Genomic DNA, 26,068 nt, shown 5'->3' with positions numbered 1-26,068 from the left:
CCCTCTGCTCCAGATCTCCCGTCGGTGTGTCAGGAACCCAGGGCCACCTACTGCTCAGCCACTCCAAGGGTGGCCTCCTATTCTCCTTCCTGGCTCCCTCAGACCCAGGGCCCCACCCGTCATCTGCTCACTTCAGGGGTTTTCTGTCTCCCAGATCTCGTTCTTTATCTCCCCGAAGACGAGCCCATGCATTTTTCCCCTAAGATCTAACATATGTTTATTTTTCTATAACTTATAAAGCCATATACCGTCATCTCAGTTGTGAAATAGCATCTGACATTTGTGTGATCCTCCTATATTAAAAAGCGATTTCATCGACACTTTCTCACTGGTTCCCAGAGACCCTGTGAGGTGAGAACGACCCTTGCGGTCCCATTCTACAGAGGCGGCACCCGAGGACCAGCTGGCGCTACACTGGGAGTCCCGCTGTGCCGAGGGCGGCTGAGACGCAGGCGTCCTGCCCTCGCGGGGGAAGCTCCCTGGCGCGGGCAAAGCTAAGAGACCATCACTGCAGAAATGAAGCGCACGTGGCCAGGCTGGACTTGATCTTTTCGGTCAAAGGGCCACACTGAATTTGGACGTCTGGGAGACATCACTGGTCGCTCACCCAGGCCAGGGAAGGGCTAGTTTCTAGAATGCTGTGCCGCGGAGGCAATCCCTGCTGGGCAGCACGCCCTGGGTGACACACAGTTACAGCCCGCTCCTGCGCTGGGCCGCGTCTCCCTCCTTCCCTGAGAGGGGCTTTCACCACCCATGACTCTGGGGACACAGGCAAGACTACCCTGCAGGGGTGGGGTGAAGTTCCTCCAGAGGCCGGTCTCTGGCCCCTGATTCCCTCTAGGAGGTAATCCTCCTTCTTCCTTCTTGAATTTTATTTAAAAATTTCCCAGCACTAGCATTTCCAGATTTCCAAACACGGAGCAACAACCTCTCTTCCCCCTCGCCCTCACCCCCTGCTAGCGACCTCTCATGCACCTTCTGTCTCTGCAAACAGGAGGGAATTCTCAAGGTGGGTGCCCGCTCCTTCCACGGGCACCAGCCGTTGGAGAGGACCCAGGCAGGCCCACCCGAGGCGCCCGTCGGCAGCAGGGGGCTCTCATCCCGGAGGCGCCCTCAGCTCTGTCCTTCACCCCGCCCGGGTCCGCTGAAGCTGCCCCCTCCTCAGCCGGCAAGGGCGGCGGGGTGGCTCCTCTGGGCTGGGCGGAGCCGTTTGTGATGGGAGCATCAGGCTTTTAAGATTCACATCTTTATTAAAGGCTGCAAGAGCAGGGACAGGGCAGAATACCCCTTTGTTTTAAAAAGCTGCCATCAACTACATCTGAAAATAGCAAGCACTGTGGGCTGTGGTTGGTGCTGGGACACCAACGGGGGCTGCCCAGGACAGGGCTGGGACGAGGGAAGGTGCTGTGAGGGGGGGCCCAAGGGCTGCCCTGCCAGCACCAAGTCGGTCATCTTGGCCAGGCTAGGGTCGCCGCCCCCAGCCCCCAGCAGCCAGGTCCCACAGGAGCTTTGGAGCAGGGACCTGCTTAAAGGCTGGCATCAGTAGCCCGCTTTAAATGCACTGTTCACTGCCACACTTTCAGGCACCTATGTAATTCCTTCAGGGCACCCGCTGGACGGGGTCAGGGGTGGCTATCCAGATTCCACAGGCCTGGGCTGAGTCTGCCAAGCATCCCAGGAGCAAGGCCCAGAGGAGGGATCGGGGAGTGGGGTGGGCAGGGCAGGCAGCCCGCTGGGCTCTGCTGGGGCTTCTGGGGTGACGCGGGTTGGGGGGCCAGTGGCCTAGGGATGCCAGCTGGGGCTCAAGAACATGAACACTCGTTGCCCACTCCCTCAGAGGCCTGCGTCCATCCCTACAACCCAGACCGGCAGGGCTAGACGGCGCCTCCTGGAACCTCTGGGCCCATCAGTCCATGCGGCAGCGGATGCTGGGGTTTGGGATGGGCCGCAGCCTAGGTCACCCTCAGCGCACACGGCCAGGAGGGCCAGGACGTCCCCTGCTTCTCCTTGGGGGGGGGGCGGTTTCCTAGACAGGGCTTCTCATTTGAGAGTGCATCCGAATCTGTCACAGCCCAGGCTGCCGGGCCCTCCGCAGACACTGGAGCCGGGAGGTGAATGTGAGGTTCTCACGGGCTCTCGGGGGACGCCAGTGCTGGGTGGCGCTGGTGCAGGCCATTCCTGGGAAGGCTGGTGGGGGGGCAGGGCCAGGGAGGGGCCACCCGGAGAGAAGCCTGCAGGCCCGGAGGCGGCAAGAGCCAGGCCACGAGAAAGGGGAGGCGTTTGCATGGCCCCCAGGAAGGAACTGAACTTCGAGGAGTGGGACCTCGGAAGCAGGGACAGGTGTCCTGTGGCTTGGCACAACCGGGAGGGTGGCCACGGAGCAGCAGCTTCTGTCTCAGTGGGTGTGATGAGGGCCCCCTGGGGTCCAGAGGGGAGGCCGACACAGAGCCGGGAGAGGCCCACGCTCATGGGGAGCTGGGGGGCTTGAAAGGCACTTTGGTACTGGAGGGGCCGCCAGCGTGGAAGGCAGTCTTGCCTTAGACAGCGGTCCCTGGGAGCTGTCAACGGGTCCCCTGGGGTGGTGGCCGGGCATCAGAGAGCAAATACAAGGACACGCAGAGAAGTGGCAGGGGTGGGGGAGGTTGGGGTCAGGAGGAGACTTCTTAGAGGCTGGAGGCCTCGCCCCCTCTATCAGGGCCTCCAGGCTGAGTGGGGAGTGATAGGGGGGCCTGGAGAGCCAACCGCCGGCTCTCCAAGACTCACAGGGGATCCTGGAGGCCCCTGCGGGGCAGGCACATGGCCCTGGAACCTTCTCTGTGGGAGTTTTAAAGAAGGGGAGTTTGGTCCCAGAGAAGAGAAACTGGTTCTGGATCAAATAACAACTGAGTATGGGACCCAGGATCTGGGAATGGTGTGATGGGCAGGGTCTGGCTCAGGGACCCCATCCCCTTTGTCTCCCAGAGGTCCCAAGCCACTCAGCCCCTCCTCTCAGCATTGCTGGGCAGCCCTTTCCTCCAAGCTGTGGCCAGACTGAGGGGCAGAGATGCCCTCTGCTCGGGCCAAGGCTGTCCCCTCCAGCAGGCCTTGGAAGTAGGTGCTCAGGGCCTGCAGGTCGAGGGCAGGCCGGGTGGAGGGCGACAGGGCGGCCTGCAGGCTCAGGTAGCGGCTGTACTTCTTCAGGCCCCCCTGCGGGTCCCGGCGGTGGGCAGCCAGCAGCTCCACGAAGCTCACGTTGTGCAGGGCCAGCAGGCGGGCCTCGGGCCGGGGCAGGACGGCCGCCTGTACCAGGGGCTGGAGGGATGAGAAGCACCGCAGGCTGCTGAAGGGGTAGACGTGCTGGGCCAGCTGGGGGCCCGGGGAGACCTCGAGGAGGCGGCACAGGTCGCGCATGGCCAGCACGGCAGCCAGGGCGCTGCGCTCGCTCACGTTCCTGGCCAGGTAGGTCTTGGCCAGGCTCTTGAGTTTGAAGCTGCTGGCACCGGGCACGCGCTCCCGGATGAGGGGCAGGGCGGCCAGGAAGCCCGAGATGGCCTCCTGGAACTCCCACAGCCTGTTCATGTCCTCCAGGGCGCGGAAGAAGTCGGAGAGGCCTGGCCCCCACAGCTTGTAGCAGGCCAAGATGGGGCGCGGCATGGAGCGCAGGAAGAGCAGGAAGTGCCGCAGCCCCTCCTCCAGGGAGACGGACTTGGAGTAGAAGGTCTTGGGCTGGAAGAGCACACGGAACTTGCTTTCCCGGTTCACAGCTGCCAGCTGGCTAATCTTCTGGGCTGGGCAGGAGAAAAGGGTGGGGTGAGTTCCCAGGGGGCACAGGAGGTGCCCGGGCAGGAGCAGGGGCCCCTCTAGGGCAACGACCCACTGACCCACCGTCTACTGAGCCACCTTGGGGCTTGCTGGCAGGAACCAAGCACTGGCCTCCCAGCAGCCCTGGCCTGGCTCTGATGGGCACATGGGTCGGAAGGGAGGCAGCTACCCCCAGGACGGCCCCTGATCATCTGCAGGGGGCCAGCTCCTCGCCACCCCCTATATTCTCCAGAGGTCAACAAACCCTTTGGATCTAGGCCCTTCCTGCCTGCCAGCCTCTACTTACTCGTGCCCCCTCATGTTTCCCCGTAGCCCTCCTTCCCTGCCCTATGGCCTCCAATCCCCCCTCTTCGCTCAAGCCCCTCAGCTGTGTCAAAGCCCCGGGGTACAGGACGCAGACCCGCCGGCTCTCCTCCACCCACACCATAGCCCACAGCCTCCCCCTGGGGACCGCACAGGGCCTTCCTGCACCCTGAAGGCTCCTGCTGCTTCTCTGTCCATGTGGCTCGGCCCCAGTGTCCAGGCCGTGCCACGGCGCAGGGGTCGGGGCTTCTGGCTCAGGGAGGTGCACTGCAGGGCCAGGGCAAGCACTGTGTGGAGTAGAGGGGCTTGGGGAGAAGGGGTCATATCTCTCTCTGACCTCGGCTCTGTACTCAGAAATGAGTACACATGGTCACAGCCAAAGCCTTTGCTTGGATTCCTGGTCTCAGAGCAAAGAGTTCACACTCTGTGTCTGTTTAGGAGTGTTTCTAAGGTTCTCCAAGAGAAGCACCGTCAGAGGTTAACTCATAGGGGAGAGGGCTGCCCCATGAGGTGGGTACACTTCCAGGCCACATCAAGGCAGAAGTCCCTTCTCAACCAACCAAGTGACACACTGGGAGCCCCAGGTGAGGCTGAGAGATGGGCCTACCCTCTGGTTGCAGGCATCGGCCAAACTCAGGGCTCTCCTGGGCCTTGCAGATAGCTTTGCCTGCCCTTATCTTGAGAGCTCAGAAGGTGAATTAGAAAGGGGGGAGGGGAATGGCCACTGGAGAACCCACTTTCATTGTCAATCTTGAGGTCAAAGAAAACCAGGGGCCTGTCTTCAGCTTGGGGGTCGGCGAGGCTCTCATCCAGGACCCTGAGGGAACTGGGGCCCTCCAGCTGCAGGTCACTGGACTCACTGCTGCTGTCATCCAGCTCCCGGGGGGACTGCAACACAGAAAAAACCAACAGGTCAGGGGTTCAGAGGGGGAGAGGAGGCCATCGGCAATGTGAGCATGTGCCCATGATCAAGTGTGTGTGGTGTGTGAACAGAAGCAAGTTGGTATGACTGGGAGCATCTGTGTGCACAAGGTGAGGTATATTATTGGGAAAGGGAATGTGTGTGTGCAAGTGACTATATGCATACAAGGGAATGTGTGTGCACGAATGGATAGAAAACAAGCATGTGAGCGTGAGGGTCAAGTGTGTGAACTGGTGTGCCTGCAGTAGGAAGTGAGTGGGTATGAAGATCTGAGAGTGCTGGCAAGTGTGTGCGTGTGTATAAATACAGGAGTGTGCAAATGCACGAGTGAAGTGTGTGCATCTGCACATCTATGAGTCTGTGTGCATATGGGAGTGTGACTATGTGAACCAGTATTGACACAAGTGTGTGAAAGTGTGAGAGAATATGTGAGTGAGTGTGCCTGGGTGAGCAGGCTGGGTGCAGGGACTCAGGGAGGGAGCCAGCTGCTGTGGTGGACAGGCCTGATGGGTCTGCTTCTAATTTAGTTCCCTGAGCAGACTCACAAGAATCACCATGAACTTAGCACAGGATGAAGGAACCTCATCTGGAACCCCAGATGTTCTCTGGAAGGTGCCAGGAGCCAGGCTTTTCTTGTTCCCAAAGCAAGCAGATGACCCGGTGTTGTGCACAAAGAAGAGGAGGAGGACTGCTCAGTCTCCTGAATGTCACATCTAGAAAGACAGATCCCTACAGTGAGGAAGCAGGGGAGGGAGAGGCCTCAGGGCTTGGAGACTGCCCAGGGCCCTTTCCTTATCCACTCTCCATGACCCAGTCTGCTTGGGACTCTTCCAGGCTGGGCACTCGAGGCTCTGTTCTTTCCAACACCAAGCACCTGGCAGAAACCCTGTTTGAAAGATCTGGGGTTGGGGATGAAGATGGGGAGGAGAAGAGGGCTCCAGCTCTGAGATTCTCCTGAGGAGCTACAGCTTTGGAGGGAAGTGGAGCTTCTGAGGGTAAGACAGAAGTAACTGCTCAACATCTGACAGATGCCAAGGCCAGGTGTTCAGTCTTTGGTGGCCAGCTCAGAACCATCCTGTGACTCCCACCTGTGGACATTAGCTAGGCACCAGGGAGAAGGCAGACATGGCCAGTGTCACAGGACCAATTGGTGGTACTGCAGGAACATAGCCCAGGGCAGGCCTCTCTTTCTTCTCGCTTCTTGTTGATGGAGGCCTCCATTAACTCTGACCTTGGCTAATGTCCCTGGCCTGGGAGATAAAGACCACATTCCCCTTGGCTTTCTTATTGGCCAGGTGAAGCATTTATTTTCAGTAAACTTCAGCCAAGAGAAAATTCATTACTGGCCACTAATAAATTAAAATGTACTTGATTTTCCAAAGAGTAGATGATATTTACTTTTTCTTTTTTTGCATTTCCTAGCCCTGGCCAAGGCTCACCAACTACCTTCTAGTCGTTGAGAACAGTCACTAGAAATCCATCAAAAGCTGGTTTTTGCTCTTTATACATAAGGAACTTTGTCAAATGCCTTGTATCTACATGCCTGGATCCAGCCATGCTGCCCGCAGCTGATCTGACATGCCCTGCTTTGGGTGATCCCACACTTTGGTCTCACCATTGCTGCTCCCTTTCCTCCCTACACGGAGCCTTTACAAAGACTCATCATCAGTTACTGGCTGGTGGATCAAGGACTGTCTTCTTCCCCTTTGGAGAATCAAGTTGCTTTCTATGTCCAGCTTTCTCGTGACTATCCTGTTCACAAGGCAGGAGCTGGAGGCAGGAGCTGGTCTCCTCTTGCTGTGTCCCTACCCCCATGGCCTGAGACTCCTCTTGCCAATGGTTGAAGAGAGGTCCCCTTGGCCAAGTCCTCTCTGCCACCCACTGACATGGCGCACTGGGTTTTCTCATCTTTGTTCTTCTTTTTGCTTCAAACACAACTGCCAAAGCCCCCTTGGGGCTCTGAGTGCTTCCACAGGTCTCTTTCCATTTGGAACCTGGATCTTCTGGTAATGTTCCTTCAGGCCATAGAGTCAGTTCTAGAGCCACAATTTTCTCGCCTCCGTACCTGCTCTTCCATAGAGCTGCACAGCTGTATCTTTAGGCTACAACCCCAGCACCACCTTCCTACCAGGGTCATGTATGGAGGCCGTTGAACCTCATTTTTAGTGTCTCTCTTTGTCCTCAGGCCATTTTCTCTCTTACAGTCATGGGAATGTTCTTCATCCTGAAAATACTGAACCCTGCTGGCTCCCTTATAATTTTTTTTTGATAAAAGACATGAATATACACATCCAAGAATCTCAAACTCCAAGCAGAATAAACTCAAAGAAATCCACACTGAAACACATTAACAGATTGCTCTTCTGAAACCATGGAAGTCAGAAGGCAGTGAGATGATATAATTTAAAGACCTGAAAGGAAAAAAACTGAACCAAGAATTCTATATTTGGCAAAACTATCCTTCAAGAATGAGGGAAAAATTAAGATGTTTTCGGATACACAAAAACTAAGGGAGAGTTGGAGTTTTGAAGCCCCAGGAAGTAAAGACACAGAGGAGCTTGGTCATGAGGAAAGAGAAAAGGCCCTGGGAAGAGAAACAAGCCATTTGCCTACTAGTCCTTGTATGGCCTCGTGGAGATAGCAGAGAAGCTGAGCCCGGAAAGAAGCAAGCCCAGGGAAGAGAGGAACCCAGGAAGCCTGAACCCTCACAGACATCGGCAGCCATCTTGCTCCAACACGTGGCAATAGACTTTAGTGAGGGAGTAACTTATACTTTATGGCCTGGTAACTGTGGGCTTTTGCCCCAAATAAATACCCTTTATAAAAGCCAGTAGAAAACAAAACAAAACAAAACCTAAGGGAGTTCGTAGCTGGCAGGCCTACCCTACAAGAAATGCTAAAGGTGGTTCACCAGGCTGAGGTGTAAGCCATATGAAGAAAAGAAGAACACTGGTAAAGGTTAACTACACGGGTAAATATAAAAGCCAGGATTACTGCACTTTTGGTTTGTAACGTCTCCTTTTTTCATGCATGATTTAAAAGGTAATGCATAAAACAATAATTGCAGATCTATGTTAATGGGCACAAGATGTATAAAGATGCAATCTGTGACAATAAAAATATAAAGAGGAAAGGATGGAGATGTTTAGAGCAGAGTGAATACTACCGATACTAAGTTATTATTCTTCATACTTCTTTGTTGTAAGTTTAAGATGTTAATTGTAATCCCCAAGGTAACCACTAAGAAAATATCTAAAAAATAGAAGAAAAGAAGAAGGGAATCAAAGTGGTAACCTATAAAAAAAATTAAACTAAATACACAAAAAGACAGTAATTAAAGAATTGAGGTACAAAAATATGACATATAGAAACCAAACAGCAAAATGACAGAAGCCCTTTATATCAGTAATTATTTTAAAATAAATGGGTTAAAACTACCCAATTAAAAGAGAGATTGGAAGAACAGATTTTTAAGAAACATAATTAATCTATACACTGTCTTCAAGAGTGTCACTTTAGATCCAAAGACACAAAAGGACTGTAGGTAAAAGAATGGAAAATGATATTTCATGCAAATAGTAACCAAAGAGATCTAGGCTGCTATAGTACTATCAGACAAACTAGACTTTAAGTTTAAAAAAATGTTATGAGACAAAGAAGGGCATTATATATTGATAAAAGGTTTAATCAAGAAGATCTAACAATTATAAACATATACACACCTAATAGACCCACAAAATATATGAACAAAAATTGACAGAATTGAAGGGAAACATAGACAGTTCCACAATAATAGTTGCAGACCTCAATACTCCAGCCTCAATAATGGATATAAAAACCAGAAAGAAGATTAATAAGTAAACAGAGGACTGGAACAACACTAGAAATGATTAATAATTAGACCTAACACACATGCAGAACACTCCATACAGCAACAGCAGAATGCATAAAATTCTCTAGCACACATGGAACTTTCTTCAGGATAGACTACTTGTTAGGCCATAAAATAAGTCTTAATACATACATAGAGACTGAGCTCATACAAAGAGTTTTTTCCAAACACAAATGAATGAAACTAGAAATCAATAGCAGAAGAAAAACAAAAATTCTCAAATATGGGAAAATGAAACAACACACTCTTAAACAACGAATGGGTCTAATAAGAAATCACAAAGGAAAATACAAAATGCCTTGAGACAAATGAAAATGAAAATGCAACATACCAAAACTTATAGGATGCAACAAAAGCAGTGACAGAAAAATACATAGCTATAAATGCCTACATTAAAAAAGAAGATCTCAAATCAATAACCTAACTGCACACTTCAAGGAGCTAGAAAAAGAACAGCAAACTAAACCCAAAGCTAGCAGAAAGAAGGAAATAATCATTATTAGAGATAAATGAAATAGAGAATAGAGAAATAATACAGAAAAATCAATGAAACCAAAAGTTTCTTCTAACTGTTTAACTGCCTTTGTCGCCAGTTAGCCATCACCTGTTAGGCCATTTCCCTTGGGAAAAATGTTTCCTATACATCATAACTGCTGACTGCAAGGTTTTAATTGTAAATGTCATTTTAGTTTGCTTCCACTCCTTTACTTATTATCTTATGGTTTACAGCTCTGCTGTAATCAGTAGCTATATATGTTTGCCCCAGCTGGAATTTGTCAGATCTTATAGCCCATTTGTTCACCTTAGTTTCCTTACTTGCTATCTTATATTAATTGAACTATTTACGACTCTGCTTTAACCTGTAACTATGTTTACCCCAGCTAGCTTAGCTTTTGTCAGATCTTATAACCCATTTGTTTAACTTGTCTCCTTATTATCTTATGTTGATTGAACTATTTATGACTCTACTGTAACCTATAACCATATGTATTGCCCGAGACGGACTTTGTCAGTTCTTAACCGCCCACTTGTTTGACTCAGCTCAATTTCTTTACTTGTTATCTTATATTAATTAAGCGATTTACAACCCAGTTGTAACCTGTAACCCAATACTGACCCCAACTGGCTTTTGTCAGTCTTCAAGAGCAGCTTCTTGTGACCACACTTACACACTTCCAGTTAAACATAATCAATCAATATCTACCAACCTCACTATCACCACCTCCCTTTGTTTAATCCCATAAAAAACTTGAGCTCTTTGGACTCAGAGACATATTTGAGCTTGATTTTTCAGTAGCTCCTGTTCTCTTTACTGGCAGCCGTGTAAAAAAAAACCTCTCTCTCTTTGAAATCCCAGGGTCATAGATTGGCTTTCGTGTGCCGGGGGCACTGAACCTGGCTCTGTAACAAGATCAACAAACTTGACAAAATTTTAGCTAGATTGGCTAAAAAAAAAAGAGAGAGAAGACTAAAATTACTAAAAGCAGAAATGAAAGTAGACTTCACAGAAATAAAAAGGATTATAAGGAAATTCTATGAAAAATTGTACAGCAACAAACCAGATAACCTTGATGAAATGGAAAAATTCCTAGAAACACACAAACTACCAAACCCATGACCAAATGGGATTTATCCCAGGTATACAAGAACAGTTCAACATATGAAAATCAATCAATGTAATACATCACCACATTAATAGAATGAAGGGGAGAAAGACCACATAATCACCTCAATTGATGCAGAAAAAGCATTTGATAAAATCCAACACCCTTTCATGACAAAAATACTCAATAAACTTAGAATAGGTGTTATGGGTTGTATTCCCCAAAATGACATAAGTCCCAACTCTTATTAACTCAGAATGTGACCTTATGTGGAAATAGGGTAACTGCAGATAGATTTGGTTAAGAGGAGGACATACTAAGTAGGTCCTTGCTGGGGACAAGGCATGTTCAGGTCCCAGCTCCTGGTCCCAGGGATGTGAACCCACTTGAAAAGAGGACCTCTGAAGATGTTAGTGAACAGGCACCCAAACTGAATGACAGTGGCCTTAATCCAATATGGCTGAAGTCTTTGAAAGCAAAGGAAATTGGACACAGAGAGAGAAGCCACAGGAGAAATAAGAAGCTAGAAGTCAATGGAAACTGGAAGAGAAAGGAGAAGACAGCGGCGCGTGCATCACCAAGTGACAGAGAAGCTAAGAAACCCCCGAGATGGCCAGCCAGCCAGAAGATCCCCACCCCAGGGGGAAGCAAGTTCTCCAGCCTCTGAAATCGTGCACCAAGAAACTGCTGTTGTTACGCCAACCCATTGTATGGTATTTGTTTTAGCAGCTGGGAAATGAAAACATTCCTTAATCCAAAATGATCGGTGTCATTACACAAGGGAAGAGAGAGACACGGAGACAACGGCACACAGGCGAGATGCCATGGGAAGATGGAGGAGACGGGAGCTCTGCAGCTACAAGCCATGGACCACCAAGGACTGCTGGCCACCAAGGAAGGATTCTCCCCTACAGCCACAGGAGAGAGCGTGGTGTGCGGGCCCCTTGATTTCAGCCTTCTAGAATACTGAACCATGAAAGAAGACACTTCTGTTGTTTTAAGTCACTCCATTTGTGGTAATTTGTTATGGCAGCCCTAGGAAGCTAATACAGACAAGAACTTCTTCAACATGGTAACAGCCACATAAGAAAAACAAATAAAACAAAAAACCCACAGCCAGCATCATCCTCAATGGCAAAAGACTGAGTGCTTTTCCCTAAGAAAAGGAACAAGATAAGGATACCCTCTTTCACCACACCTATTCGACATAGTACTAGAAATTCTAGCCACAGAAATTAGGCAAGAGAAAGCATCCAAATTGAAAAGGAAGAAGTAAAATGATCTCTATCCACAAATGCCATAGTCTTACATGTAGAAAACCTAAAGGGACCCACCAAAAAACTATTAGGGGTAAAAAATGAATTCAGCCAAGTTGCAGGACACAAAATCAACATGCAAAAATCAGTTGTATTCCTATATACTAGCAATGAACAATCCAAGAAGGAAATTAAGAAAACAATTTCGTTTACAACAGCATAAAAAAGAATAAAATACTTAAGAATAAATTTAACATAGTTAAATTTATTTCAGTTACATTGAAAACTATGAAACAATGCTGACAGAAAACAAGAAGTCTTAAATAAATGGATTAGAAGACATTATTAAGATGATACTAGCCAAAGCAATCTCAAGATTCAATGCAATCCCTATTAAAATGTCAATGTTATATATATTCTGCAAAAATAGAAAAACTTATCCTAGACTCCTATGGAATTTCAAGGGACACCAACTAGCCCAAACATTCTTGAAAAAGAACAGAGTTGTAACACTCACACTTCCCAGGTTCAAAGATACTACAGCTCTATAGTAAGGAGAATAGTGTGATACTGGCATAAGGACAGACCAATGGAATAGAACTGAGAACCAAGAAGTAAACCCTTACATACCAGGTCAATTCTTTTCAACAAGGATTCCAAGAATAGGGGAAAGAACAGTCTCTTCAACAAACAGTGTTGAGAAAACTTCATATCCACATACAAAAAATGACATTCTGACTCTTACTTTACACCATACACAAAAATAAACTCAAAATGGATTAAAGATCTAAATTTAAGAGCTAAAACTATAAAACTCTTAGAAGAAAATATAGGGAAAATATACATGCCCTTGGATTTGCCAATATTTCTTAAATATGACACCAAAGGCTCAGACGACAAAATAAAAAACAAATTGGACTTCATGAAAATTAAAATCTTTTATGGGGAAGCAGATGTGGCTCAAGTGACAGGACCTCTGCCTACCATATGGGAGGACCCAGGTTCGATCCCTGGGACCTCCTGGTGAAAAAGAAGAAGAGAAAGTGTGCCTGCATGGTGAGCCAGTGCCCACATGGAGCGTGAGTGCCCGCATGGTGAGCCAAGTGCCCACGTGGTGAGCCAGTGCCTGTGCAAGTGAGTCACGCAGCAAGATGACAACACAACAAAAGAGAGACAAAGGGGAGAGTCAAAGTGAAACAGAGCAGAGACCAAGAACTGAGATGGCGCAAGTGACAGGGAACCTCTTTCCACATCAGAGGTCCCCAAGATTATATCCCTCTGAATCCTAGAGGAGAAAGATGAGAAGACAAAAAAGAGAAATAGATATAGAGGATCACACATAGACAGCAAAAACAGCAAGGTGTGGGAAGGGGAGGGGAAAAATAATAAATCTTTTAAAAAAAAACTATTATGCATTGTACATCAAAGAAAATCTACAGAATGGGAGAAAATATTTGCAAATCACACACCTAAAAAAGGTTTAATATCCAAAATATACAAAGAACTCCTACAACTCAACAAGACAAATAATGCAATATGATAAAGGGCATATATGAAAAACCCACAGCCAACATCGTACTCAATGGGGAAAAGTCGAAAGCTTTCCCTTTGAGATCAGGAACAAGACAAGGATGCCTACTGTGACCACTGTTATTCAAACTTGTGCTAGAAGTTCTAGCTAGAGCAATTAGACAAGAAAAAATAAAAGGCATCCAAATAGGAAAAAGGAAGTAAAACCCTCACTGTTTGTGGATACCATGATTCTATAGTTAGAAAACTCTGAAATGTCTACAATAAAGCTACATGAGCTAATAAATGAGTTCAGCCAAGTGGCAGGATACAAGATCAACATGCAAAAATCAGTAAAGTTTCTGTACACTAGTACTGATTAATCTGAGGAGGAAAACAGGGAAAAAATTCCATGTACAATAGCAACAAAAAGACTTAAATACCTAGGAATCAATTTACTCAAAGAAATACAGAATCTATATTCAGGAAATTACAAATCAATGCTAAAAGAAATCAAAGAAGACCTAAACAAATGGAAAGACATTCCCTGTTCATTGGACTGGAAGACTACATATCGTGACGATGTCAATCCTACCCAAACTGATTTATAGATTAAAGGCAATACCAATCGAAATTCCAACAGCCTACTTTATAGAAATAAAAAACGCAATTACCAAATTTATTTGGAAGGGAAAGTGCACCTGAATAGCCAAAAGCATTCTAAAAAAGAAGAGTGATGTGGAGGACTTCCACTTCCTGACCTTGAAACATACTACAAGACTACAGTGGTAAAAACAAAAACAAAACCAAAAAATAGCATGGTATTGGCATAAAGATAGATATAATTGGTGGAATATAACTGAGACTCCAGAAATAAACCCTCACCTCTCCAGTCAACTGGTTTTTGACAAAGTTACCAAGTCCATGTTAATGGGACAAAATAGTTTCTTCAACAAATGATACTGGGAGAATTGGATATCCATAACCAAAGGAATGAAAGAGGACCCCTATCTCACTCCCTATACAAGAATCAACTCAAAACGGATCACAGATCTAAATATAAAAGCCAGGACCATAATATTACTAGAAGAACATGTAGGGACACCTCTTTAAGATCTTGTGGTAAGTGGTGGTTTCTTGGACCTTACACCCAAACCACAAGCAACAAAAGAAAAAAAAGCCAGATAAATGGGAACGCCTCAAAATTAAACAGTTTTGTACCTCAAAGTACTTTGTCAAAAGCGTGAATAAGCAGCCAACTCAACGGGAGAAAATATTTGGAAATCACATGTCTGATAAGGTTTTAATATCCATGGTATATAAAGAGATGCTACAACTCAACAATAAAAAGACAAATGACCCAATTAAAAAATGGGCAAAAGACTTGAATAGCCTCTGTCCAAAGAAGAAATACAAATAGCGAAAGTACATGTGAAAAGATGTTCAACATCAGTAGCGATTAGGGAAGTGCAAATCAAAGCTACAATATCATTCCACAGCTAAATAGAATGGCCACTATTGAAAAGACAGAAAACTTCAAGTGTTGGAGAGGACGTGGAAAGTGGAATACTTATTTACGACTGGTGGGAGCGTAGAATGGTACAGCCACTGTGGAGGTCTGTTTGGCAGTTCCTAAAGCAGTTGAATATAGCTTTGCCACGTGACCCCACAATACCACTCCTGGGTCTATACCCAGAAGACCTGAGAGCAGTGACACAGACATATGCACACCAATGTTCACAGAAGCATTTTTCACAATTGCCAAAAGGTGGAAACAGCCCAGGAGTCCATCAAACAATAAATGGGTATACAAATTGTGGTATGATGGAATATTATGCAGCTCTAAGAAGAAATGAAGTCATGAAACATATGACAACATGCGTGAACCTGGAGAACATTATGTTGAGCAAAGCAAGTGAGACACAAAAGGACAAATACAGTATGACTGTGCTATTATGAACTAAATATATTGTGTAATTTCATGGAGGTAATAACTTGAATATGGGGTCACTAGAAAATAGAATGAGATTAGAGAATGGAAAGCTGAGGGTTAACTGGAGCAGAATTAGTAAAAAGGATGTGTATTAATCTTTGGAAATGGATATAAAATGTGAAAGCATGACATTTGTAACTAGCAGTGCTATTGTGTGGGTATGACAGTCGTTGAAAGGGAAAAGTCTAAGGTCATATATATTACTTAAAAGAAAGCTAATAAATAAAACATGGGACTGTATAGCATAGCAAAACCTCATATGAATATGAATATGGGTAATATTGCAAATATAAGAATGCTTTTCTTTGAAACTGAACAAACATGTGTTAATGTTACAAGATCAGACAAAAAAAAAAACCCCCACAGTTTGCTAAGTGAAAGAAACCAGACACAAAATACTATATAATGTATGATTCCATTTATATAAAATGTAAATATAAATCAATTATAAAGATAAAATTAGATTAAGGGATTGAGAAGTAACAGCTAAGTCTTTTCTTTTTGGAGTAATGAAACTGTTCTAAAATTTTTGTGGCGATGAATGCACAACACTGTGATTGTACTAAAAGTCACTGATGGTACACTTTGGATAGATTGTATGGTGTGTGAATATATTTCAACAAAACTGCTTAAAAAAACCAGACTACAAACAAACAAACAAGAGTGGACTAGATGTGAGGAATCATAATGAAGAGGGGGTGTCCCCAGGGTCCTGGCTTGTGTCACTGGGCGGACGGCGGTGCTAGAAGAGGAAGAGGTGGTGGGTTTGAGGGCTCTCTGGGGCATCCAAGTGGAGTTGTCGTTAGGCCACTGGTCTTGCTGGCCTGGCAGGTGGGAGCGAGCGCTGGGCAGTAAGCGAAGTCATGAGCATAGCTGAGATGACCGGGAAGAATGTACAATTGAAAAAAAGCAAAAGAACAGAACTGAGAAGACACCCTGAAGGAGAGCGCAAAGGCGTGTCCAGAGCTCCGGGAGGAAGGCCTCAGAGGCAGGGGTGATGTCTGTGCCCCAGGGAGGCCATGCCTTTAGAGGAGGAGGGAGAGGTCAAGGGTGTCCAACTGCTGGTCAAGAACAAGGATGGAACGGGGCTGCTGGGCTCGTGGCCTGGAGGCCAGGGCCGTGCTGGCGGAGAAGGGCAAGGCCCTGGGTGAAGGAGCTACAAGGCAGTGGAGAGTTGAAATGCAAACAAGGTGGGAGGGGGAGGGCACGGGGTGGAGTTCTCCCTGCTGGGACATACTTGAGTGCTTGGCTGTGATTCAGAAGCTGGAGCATTTGAAGATGCAGGAGAGATAAGCAGATGGAGCGAGGGTCCCAAGGGGCCAGGCCAGAGTTGGGGTGGGACCTAGAGGGAGGCGGACTTCTCCTCCACCCAAAGAGAGGTGGCCGGGGAAAGGACACAAAAGGGGCAGGTAAATCTGTCATTAGACAGCAGGACCCTCACCTAGGGTGAGGGTGGGGTTGAGGGACGTGGGCACGGGAAGTGGAGGTACGGAACGAGCTGCTGTGCAGGCGGCGAGGATGTTGGGGCAGGAAACCGGAGAGCTGAAGGCAGCACCAAGAAGCCCTGCGAAGACAGACAAGCCTGCCATCCTCCCTGCAGCGTGACTGCTCCGAGAGCCCAAGTGGCGGGGCGAGCTACTGAATCCTTCCAGGGTTGTGTTCAGCCAGGGAGAGAGCCGAGATCCCAGTGAGACATGGGCTGATGGGGTGGGCTGTGCAGCTGGGGAAGAGCACGACAGGAGGGGCTGGCAGGTGAGAGCAGAGAGGCCGGAGCACCCAAGGGGGCCAACGAACCAGGTCGTCTGAGTGGGACGTGTGGGGGACGGGCAGCTTTCAGTGATGGTGAGGCCAGGGTGTGGACAGGGGACTGGTGGCTGATGGGGAATGGGGCCCTGAGAGGCCAGAGGGCCGGGTGCTGACATCACCGGGAAGGAGGAAGGCCTCGGGTGGGGAGAGGAAACCCAGGAGGCAGGTGCCCAAGCCTTCCTAGCTGAGCAAATGAGAGGAGCTGGGTGGAGCGCGGCATGCGTGCCTCAGAGGCACGGGGGTCTCCCCCCGAAGTGGGGATGTAAGAGGCCACCTCTGATGCGCACAGGGCGTGGGAGAAAGAGGGTACACAGTATCTTCCGGGGAGAACCGCGTTTCAGTGGAGGGAGGAGACAGAAGCCACCCGCCGGGAGGTGCCAAGTCCATTGGGACCTCTGGGGGGGCATGGAATAAGGGTTCGCAAGGGTGATCTTTCAACAAATATTTATTGAGCAGTCACAGCTGCCAGGTCCTGGGATGGGCACAGCCCCTGCCCCCATGGATAAGGCCCTGGCAGAGGCCCACTGGAAGGGCATGGGGGTGGGGTTTGGGACAGCAGGAGGCTATACTATTGGGGGTGGGCTCAGAATTCAGGAGGGCGCAAAGGGTGAGAGAAGCTTCCTTCTTGGGCAAAGAGACCCAGGAATGTGAGCGATGAGGGCCTCAGCCCGAGAGGCCCCAGGCCAGCCCCCAGAGGCCTGGGTGGTTATTCAGTCCTCGGTTCACCCACTGAGCAGGGTCCACCGAAGGCCCACCGTGTGCAGGCCCTCTAGGTGTGGGAGTGCGGCCTGGAGAGCGGGCCGGGGGACCAGGGCGGGGGTGTCTGGCCACCAGGTGACAGGAGGATGGCTTCCAGCAGCTGTAAGGGAGGGGCTCTCAGGGGAGCTCATCTGAGGGGTACCTGCTTTGGTCGGGGGCCTCTCGGGAGGGAGAGGGGTGGGAAAGCCACTGGAGAGCCTTCCAGTGGGCATCAGACTTGGGGGTTCTCCATGGGGGCTCTGCCAGAATCCCCGGGGGACACTGCTGCCCCAGGAGTGCAGGGTGCTTCCCCTGCCCTCTCAGCCCCCCGGGGAGAGGCACCAAGCTGGGAAGCCACTCTAGAGATAAGCCGGGCTAAAACGCTGGCGCCCCTGAAGGGGCGGCCGCGGGCGCGTGCTGCCCTGCGCCTCCCGCAGAGCCAGTAGCTGGTTCGGTCGAGGAGGGCGGGAGGCTGGGGACCGGCAGGGAGAGCGGGAGACCCTGTGGTGGCAGGGGTGGTGGCCTGGGCTGCATGGAGCATATGAGTCCGCGTCGGGGTACCAAAAACACTGCCGGGCAAGTGGAGGATTTGGTGAAGGCGGCTGACGCTTGCTGCCCTGTGCGACGGGAAGATCCCACGGTGGACGGCGACATGCTCCTGGGGACCGGCAGGCTGGCTGGGAGACCTGGCATCGGGGGTGGTGGCTTGGCTGGCGGGACGGTGGGGAGGCCCGGCGGGGGGGCCGCATGTGCCACGGGCCAGGTGGGAGGCCGGGTGGAGGCAGGACGCTCCGCGTGCTCTCAGCAGGGGGTGGGCAGTCGAGGAGTGTGGCTCCGTGGTCTTCAGGGGCTCCGTGTGCTTTCCAATACAGAACCTCAGCCTGAGGGCTGGAAGGGAGCCCAGGGCCACCCAGTCCCCACTCTCATTCTCTCCGGACCCCACTTCCCCCGGACGCGTGACAGCCCAGCCTTATTAATGAACCTCCAGGGACAGAAGGGTCGGTGCCCGTAAGGCCACTTGTGTCATGCAGGGATGGCTTTAAAGAAGTCCTTTCTTACATGCCATCAGAACTTGCTGGTTTGGCCCCTGCACAGTACTGCCCCCTATGACCTCACACCCCTTCATGGTCCTCTGTGGCTGAGGTTAACCAGGGAAGGGGCTCTTGTCCAGCTCTTGCTGAGAACTGAGAGGATGGAAGATACATAAGGAAGCTCCAGATGAAGGCATTGGATATTTCAGAAAAGAGACAGGGCTCGGGAAAGAAGCACTCTACCAGCGTTTCAGAAGAGCACCTACGACTGCTGAGGGCACCTGCCCTGGTGTGGAGGGAGGGCTGGGGTGGTCCAGGCACACGGCTGACATTTGGAGACTGTCCCCAGGACAGCTTGGGACTCACTGCCTTGCAGGAAAATTCCCCAGGCTCAGGGCAAGTCTGAGAGTCACCCGCTAGGCCTGTGTCCCCTGGGACCTGGAATGCGGGGAGGCAGGAGTCCTGGGTCGAACTGCTGGGCCACTCACCGAGTTTTCGGTATCTGAGTCTTCCGAGCCGCTGATCACGATGGGGTCCTCTGAAAGAGGGCAGGGGAGTCCGCGTCAGGCCCCACCTGGGGTGTGCACAGGTTCAGGTGCAAGGTTGTTCTCCCACGGGCATCCCTGCATGTGAGTGGGCTGTGCGGTGAGTGTCCAGCCAGGGAAGGGGAAGACCTACGGCGTGTGTGAGTGTGCCTCTGCCCTGTCTGCGCAGAGGGGCTCGTCACCAGTGGGCGGCCAGCATTTCTTGCTGCGCCTTGTCTGTAAATACTTAATTCAGATGTTGGTTCTGAGTTCAGAATTTGCTCCCTGTACAGGAGGCTTGACAAGTACCACCTGGTTTAGAACCTTTTCCAATTCTAAAAAAGCACATTGGTTTGTTCCAGTTCTCAGCCTGAGTGGTGACATCTAGTGTCAAAAGATGCTTCAACTGGTTAATCAAGATCCTCTGATAATCAACAGCATTTGTGAGAAAGAAATATGGGCCAGGGCTCAGTGTGTGACCAGCCTCAGAACATACTGTATGATTAGACTAGGGCTTAGTGTGATCCAGGTCAGGGTACAATCTGGGACCAGGATCAGGGCTCAGCACATGACCAGGATCAGGGCTCACTCTGTGACCAGGATCAGGGTTCAGTCTGTGACCAGGGTTGGGGATTAGTCTGGGAACTAGAATGAAAAACAAAGCTGGACTCTCGGTGATGATCCAGGAAGAACTCCCTTGTGCCAGGATTCTTTGGGTTGACCTCGACTCCTGCCCAGGGACTCCCTGCCTGGCTGTGGCTGTGAGATACCTCAGGGGGTGGCCTTTGCAGAAAAATCTGGGGAAATGATGGGTGTGGACTTTACCCAAGTTGTCTTTGGGAGCGTGCTAGGTACCCATGAGCAAACAGTTCTTGGGGAGCTCCACTCTGGGCAGAGGATGGAGTTGGCACTGTGAGAGTGTGTTGGGGGTTAGGAGTTATAGGAACGATGGGTTTTAGTCCCTTGTGCTCCGCACACTTGCATCGCAGCAAAGCACACAGTGAACTGCATGCACTCACCCCCCAGGCAAACCACGTGCCTTCCTGCCCTGTTCCTCGACAGCACAGAGCAGGGGCAGTCTGGATGGTGTGGGGCTCCCTGGGGGACAGCCTCCCTACCTGCCTTCCCAGGGTCGCCAGTCTTGTGGTTGCTGGTGGGCAGGACCCCCTCGTCTCCCACGGTGGGGCTCCCGGGGCTGGGGGGCTCATCCAGGCGGGGCGGTGAGACTGCCTTGGAGGTGCTGGGCCTGGGCTGCTCGGGGGAGCTCCAGGCCAGCCTGGCCTCCTTCTCCTTGTCAGACTCCATCTTGATGCTCTTCCTGGGGCTGTCTGTCTGGCAGGCCTTCCTCTTCCGCAGAGGGGGTGTGCAGGAGACCTCCTGTGCAGTGGGGGAGTCCCGAGGCCGCGTCAGGTGCCTCCAGGGGCTCTGGGCTCAGGCAGGGGCATGGCCTGTGGGAAGCCCCCTGCCCACCACGCCCTCTCCCAGCTCTCTGCCTAGATAGACCATAACTCTCCTCAACAGAAAGCCCTCCGAGCTGGCCACGCACTTGGCCCTAGCTGCTCACCACCGACCTCTGCTGCCCTGGGTGTCTGGGCTGCCCAGCTGGGCTGGGAGTGGCTCAGGCCTGGAGGCGAGCTTCCTGATATGCAGCCAAGAACAAGGGAGAGCACACAGTAGGTGTGTGGCCAACACTTCCTCGCAGAAGAGCTGATTAAGGCCTGGGTCCTCAACCCAGCTCCACCTCTTCCTTCCCTGGTGGGATCGGGGGCCCCCCGGGAAGGCGGGCAGGTGCTGCACAGAGCCTTACCTCTCTGGAGGTGGGGTCTTTGATGGAGAAGGCGTACACTGGCACAGGGTGCGCCCCGGGCTCTGGCTGGACCTCAGCCAGCCTTGGGGTCTGTGCCTGAGACCTCTGCACCTCCTCTGGCTGCAAAGTTGGGAAACACGAGAGTCAGAAACACCCGGGCAGCACCAGGGTTTGGGGGCCCAGGCCCATGGCCACCCCCCAGGGCCTCACCCAGCCACAGGTGCAGGCGACCTGAGCCAAAGCCCCCAGGGCCTTCACCTCCTCCTGACCCTGACGTGCTGGTGGCCAGGGACCACTTCAATGCTCGTGCGTCCTAACAGGGCGGGAGGTTGGCCTCGGGGGTCACACCGGCCAGCTCCTCTTCCAGACAGCCACAGTTACTAGCTCCAGCTTACACACCTCCAGGGACGAAGCACTCACTACTGACGGAAGCCGCTCCCTCTACAGTTGCAAAGTTCTAACAGTGAGGAGATTCTTTCACTGAGCTGAAACTGGCTTCCCTGCCAGTTCCCTTGGCCGAAATCTGCCTGGACCAGAACAGCTGTTGTGCAAATTGGACATATTACTTTAAACTCACTGGGTCTCTGTGTCCCTCTGTAAAATGGGAATAATAATATCTGTTGGAAACTGAGGCACAGTGGCCTCTCACGGAGAGACATGCTGTCTCCATGACTAGCTTGCAACCTAAGGAATGCAGTGATTGGGAGTTCCCTGCAAATGGGCTGAAGCTGTTAAAGGCTGAAGGAAAAGATAAGCTCATTCATACCTTTTGTAATGTATAGAACACTTAGACTTTGCACCTTGAGATAAGATTTTTTTAAAAAAAGAAAATTCTTTAGACTATAGGTAATGTTGATGGTTCATACGTGTTGCTCTACACTATGTTAATGCTAGTGTTTATGCTTAATGGCACGTAGGCTGCTGTGCGCCTGCTTGTAGACACGCACACTGTGGTATATAAAGAGCCCCTTGTAATCAATAAAGTTGTCTGATGAGTCTCTACTCGCAGATTCCCTGATCCCAGCTCTCTCGTTCTTTTTCTCTCTCGCTCTTTCTCCTTGTTTCCTTCCCCCTTTTCTCTTTCTTTCATTCCCGATACCCTCGGGTCACTGATTAAGACTCCGACAAATGGCGCCCAGACGTGGGGCCCGAGGCAGAGGATTCATCAAGACACAGCAGCGTAGGATCTTCCACCTCTGCAGCGTAGGATCTTCCACCTCTGGATAGGGAACGTGGAAAGCTGAAAAGCCTTTTTTAAGGTAAGGAGCGTCAAAATTAATTAACCCGGGTAGATTGCTGCTTCATATTATTAAGTTTTGCTTTCTGCTAGCATCAGGGTATGGGTAATAACCAGGATGCTTGGAAGAATATTCACAGGTTTTAAAAACACTGCTGCACAGTGTAGGAGTCACAGTTAAGACTGCAGATTTGTTAGAATTGTTTGCTTTGGTTCAAAAGCATTGTTACTGGTTTCAACCGCAAGGAAAGAATTTGATGAATGTTAAGCAGTGGAGGCAAGTAATGAAAGCATTGCGGAGAGCATATCTGAAAGGAGAGAATATACCTATATCAGTTTGGGCTTTAGGACAGCATATTGCTGCTGCCTTAGATCCTTTGCAGTCTGACGAGGAAGAAGAGATTGTTCTTTTCTCAAGGAAGGAAACGGCTATGAATGATACAGGTAAAGACAGGAATTTGGAGGAGAATCAGGAAGAAGAGGAGTTATTTGAAGTTAAAGACACAAACCTGTTCTTAACTAAATCCATGTCGGAACTAAATATTTCTAAGGCAAACATATATCCTAATTTGACTCATGAGGTTCCTTCTGCACCTCCGGAACCTGGAAAAGTACCTAGTGGACTTTCTCCACGGACCTGCCTTATGTTCATAGCAGCTTTAAGTCAAATCCTGTGCCTGTTACTCCATTAATGAGATGTCTTTTACTGGGATCTAGTCAAGGTGAGCCTCTGGCTATGCAAGCTGTTAACAGTTTTTCCTGTAACTATTCAACAAATTCCTCCTGATGCTCAAAATCCACAAGGGGGAATTTATGCTCATCATGAGCCTCTTTCTTTTAAAGTATTGAAGAACTTAACTACATTTATGCTGATCAAGTTATCTTTACTGATTGCTGATAACTAATAATGTTTCCAAGCACAAGCTTGCATATTACAGGCAACATGGATTCCAGAAGAAATCTTAAAAAGTACAACCTAAGATGTGATATATAACAGAGGACTTAAAAGCAGCTATACCAAGAAAGTAAGAATTATGAGTTGATTGTAAATAAACTGTTATGTTTCTGTTAATGTGTTGTAATTGTTTTGTGTTTGTCTGTTCGTTCAATGTCAGTGTATACTCCGGATGGTAAATATTAAATTAGTAAAAAATTTTTTAAAAGAGCTCTATTCAAATAGCCAAAAATTAAATAAGTGCTTATATTAATACTTAAGTTTATTATATTAATACATAAGTTTAAATGTTAATAAGATATCTACAATGATAAAAATTGTAAGTCTTGATTAACAAAATTAACTATAAGTCTTCATAAAAGTTATTCTTGCTTAGATTGAAATGAATAGTTTATTTTTCTTCACAGGATAAAATGAAGGATGTAAAACTTAAATGAATATTAAAGAAGGTTAAAAGTTTGTGGGAATGCTGACTGAAATTTAGTAAGTTTTTTCTAAAAGATGTGTTTTGTCCTAAAATAGGATGGCTAATTTTTCATAAACTCTTGGAACTTAATTTGCATATGGCGAGTTGTAGAAGGTACTGTGGTAACTTTAAGTAAGGGAATGTGTTCTGTGAAGGTAAAAGTTGTCTTAAAATAATATAGTCTATATGGTTATAAATAATTATAAGAAGTTTAATGAAGCATTGTTTAAATTAAGGTATTTAAATGGCTAATTCCAAAAAGTCATTATTAAATATATATAAAACTGAAATGATATGATAATAATAAAAGGTAATTTTATAACAGGAAAACTTGTTGGTGGCTAGTCTTCCGTGCAAACTGGCTTCTAGGGGATTGTTTCTGGTATTACATGCTACTAAGTATTTAAAGTAAAGAAAAGTTCATTATTTTAACAAGCTCGTTTAGTGTTGATGGCAGTGATATGTTGTAAGAAGTTTGCCTGGTAACTTAGTATGTGGGATATATGGAATGTGGTTTTTTTAATTAAGGAAACAGGAGATGATTTCATTCTAAAATAAAATGACTGATTATTGAGTAAGAGTAAAATGTGGGACAAAACCTGAATGAATACTGAAAGTGTAGAAGGTTTATGGAAAGAAATTTTTATGGTTAAAGTTAAGTAAGATTTGATGGGTCTGTCTATAAAGTTTGAAAAAGCCTTAGCATCAAGTAGTATGTATCAAAGTTAAAAATATTGTTCTTTTTCAAAGTCTCTGAAATCATTAGTCTGTTCTGGTGAAAGTTTATGGAAAGTTTATATCCTGAATAATCAGTATACAAAGAGTCTGTTTTATCAAAACAGCTTCTTATGCTTTAACCTCACATTTCCTCAGTGTTCAAGGAAGAAAGGGTCTTAAAGACTCTTTTAAAGGAAAATAATGTTTAAACCTGCTTTCTTTTTATCTCAAACTAATTATAAGAGATTTGTTCTTTCACCTTGAAAGAAAAATTAAAGTAACAGTTAAGTTCATTTAATGTTACAAGTTGAGTGTTTATATAAAAGTGTTAGAAAATTAACAGGATTTTTTAACCCTCTGTTAATTAAAGTTGTATGAGTAAAAGGTTCCTATGAATGCTTAAGAGTGTATAAATTTACCAATAGTTTAGCATAATATTAAAGAGAATTACAATGTGGTTAATTATGGTTTTAATTACATTGAGAGTATGTGTCACAAAAACAACCTCTTATAAATTAAAACAACATTGTAGTATGCAGCAGTCACAAATATTGCTAGTTTGTTGCAAAAAATTAACATCCAACTTGTCACTATCACTTTGTTTTAAAACGTGCTAAGAATTTCCTTAGGCAAGTCAAGCCAGCCTGCATTCTCCTACCTATGGAAAACCCAACAATGGACTTTTGCAGTGCTTCTCCAAGGCTGTGTGCATAGCCCAACCATCTGTCCTGGCATGGTGATAATAATCTAGCTGCATAAAATTGGTGGCTGAAACTCTACTGATGACATTATGTTAGCCAGTAATCCTTTTTTCGGAATGAAAAGAAACATCAGAGATAATAGTATATTCTCTTAAAAGACTGAACTAAGCAAACAATTGGGACAGGTTGCAAAGTCCCTGCTGCTCCATCAAATTCCTAAATGTGGTTTGGTTGGGTGGGATAAATCTATGCCCTCTTGTTATAACTGATGGAATGCAATGTTTTCTCATGTTAATAGAGTTTGTAATAATGTTGAAGTGCTAAAAATCTTTCATCTCTCACTTAGTCTCAAATATTAAAACCATTGTATGTATTAATTGGGAAAGGTCCTTCATGGAAGTAGGGAAACCTCCAGCAAGCTGCTTTAAATAATAGAAAGAAGGTAAATTTTGGACATTAACTCAGCCTATGTATTGGATGTAGTAAGCACCCATATTGGCTTTGGGTGGAGTTTGTGAAAAAAGCAAAATTCTAAAAGTAACCCTTGGGTTTTAATCACAATTCTGGAAGGAGGTCAAAAGTGCAATATAAAAGGCAATTGTGTGCAGCATGGGAGGCCCTGCTAAAAGTGAAAGACTTAACCCAATAGTGTCTGGTCACTCTAAAGATGGCCATCCCTATCCAGGGGTAGATTGCAAATACTGAAAACAAGACAGAAATGATGGACTGTTATAAATCACCCTCAGATTATGAAAAAACATCCAGGATACCTGCTGGTAGTAAAAGGTGACTGTCTGTCATGTCCC

General features: G+C 47.9%; 1 protein-coding gene across 2 annotated transcripts in view; it reads right to left on the bottom strand.

Moving 5' to 3' along the window:
* Nucleotides 1-1,230: 1,230 nt before the first annotated feature.
* The window catches only part of PML (PML nuclear body scaffold), a 53,165-nt gene continuing 28,327 nt past the window's right edge, over nucleotides 1,231-26,068 (bottom strand). Inside the window, exons 5-9 of one of the 2 annotated variants that reach the window (XM_004476614.3) lie at nucleotides 21,187-21,306; nucleotides 20,498-20,756; nucleotides 19,344-19,393; nucleotides 4,842-4,992; nucleotides 1,231-3,767 (exon numbers count right to left, since the gene is read on the bottom strand). In XM_004476614.3, the coding sequence (XP_004476671.1) occupies nucleotides 2,989-3,767; nucleotides 4,842-4,992; nucleotides 19,344-19,393; nucleotides 20,498-20,756; nucleotides 21,187-21,306 (1,359 nt within the window). In that variant the 3' untranslated portion in view covers nucleotides 1,231-2,988. Of the gene's footprint in view, nucleotides 3,768-4,841; nucleotides 4,993-17,923; nucleotides 18,684-19,343; nucleotides 19,394-20,497; nucleotides 20,757-21,186; nucleotides 21,307-26,068 lie in introns of those variants that run through there. The other variant, XM_004476615.5, reaches the window with a different exon arrangement.

The sequence above is a fragment of the Dasypus novemcinctus genome, chromosome 3, assembly GCF_030445035.2.
Source record: "Dasypus novemcinctus isolate mDasNov1 chromosome 3, mDasNov1.1.hap2, whole genome shotgun sequence".
In the NCBI taxonomy this organism is placed as follows: Eukaryota; Metazoa; Chordata; class Mammalia; order Cingulata; family Dasypodidae; genus Dasypus; species Dasypus novemcinctus.
Note: the sequence above shows the minus strand (reverse complement) of the source record. Positions and strands in the feature narration are given on the sequence as shown.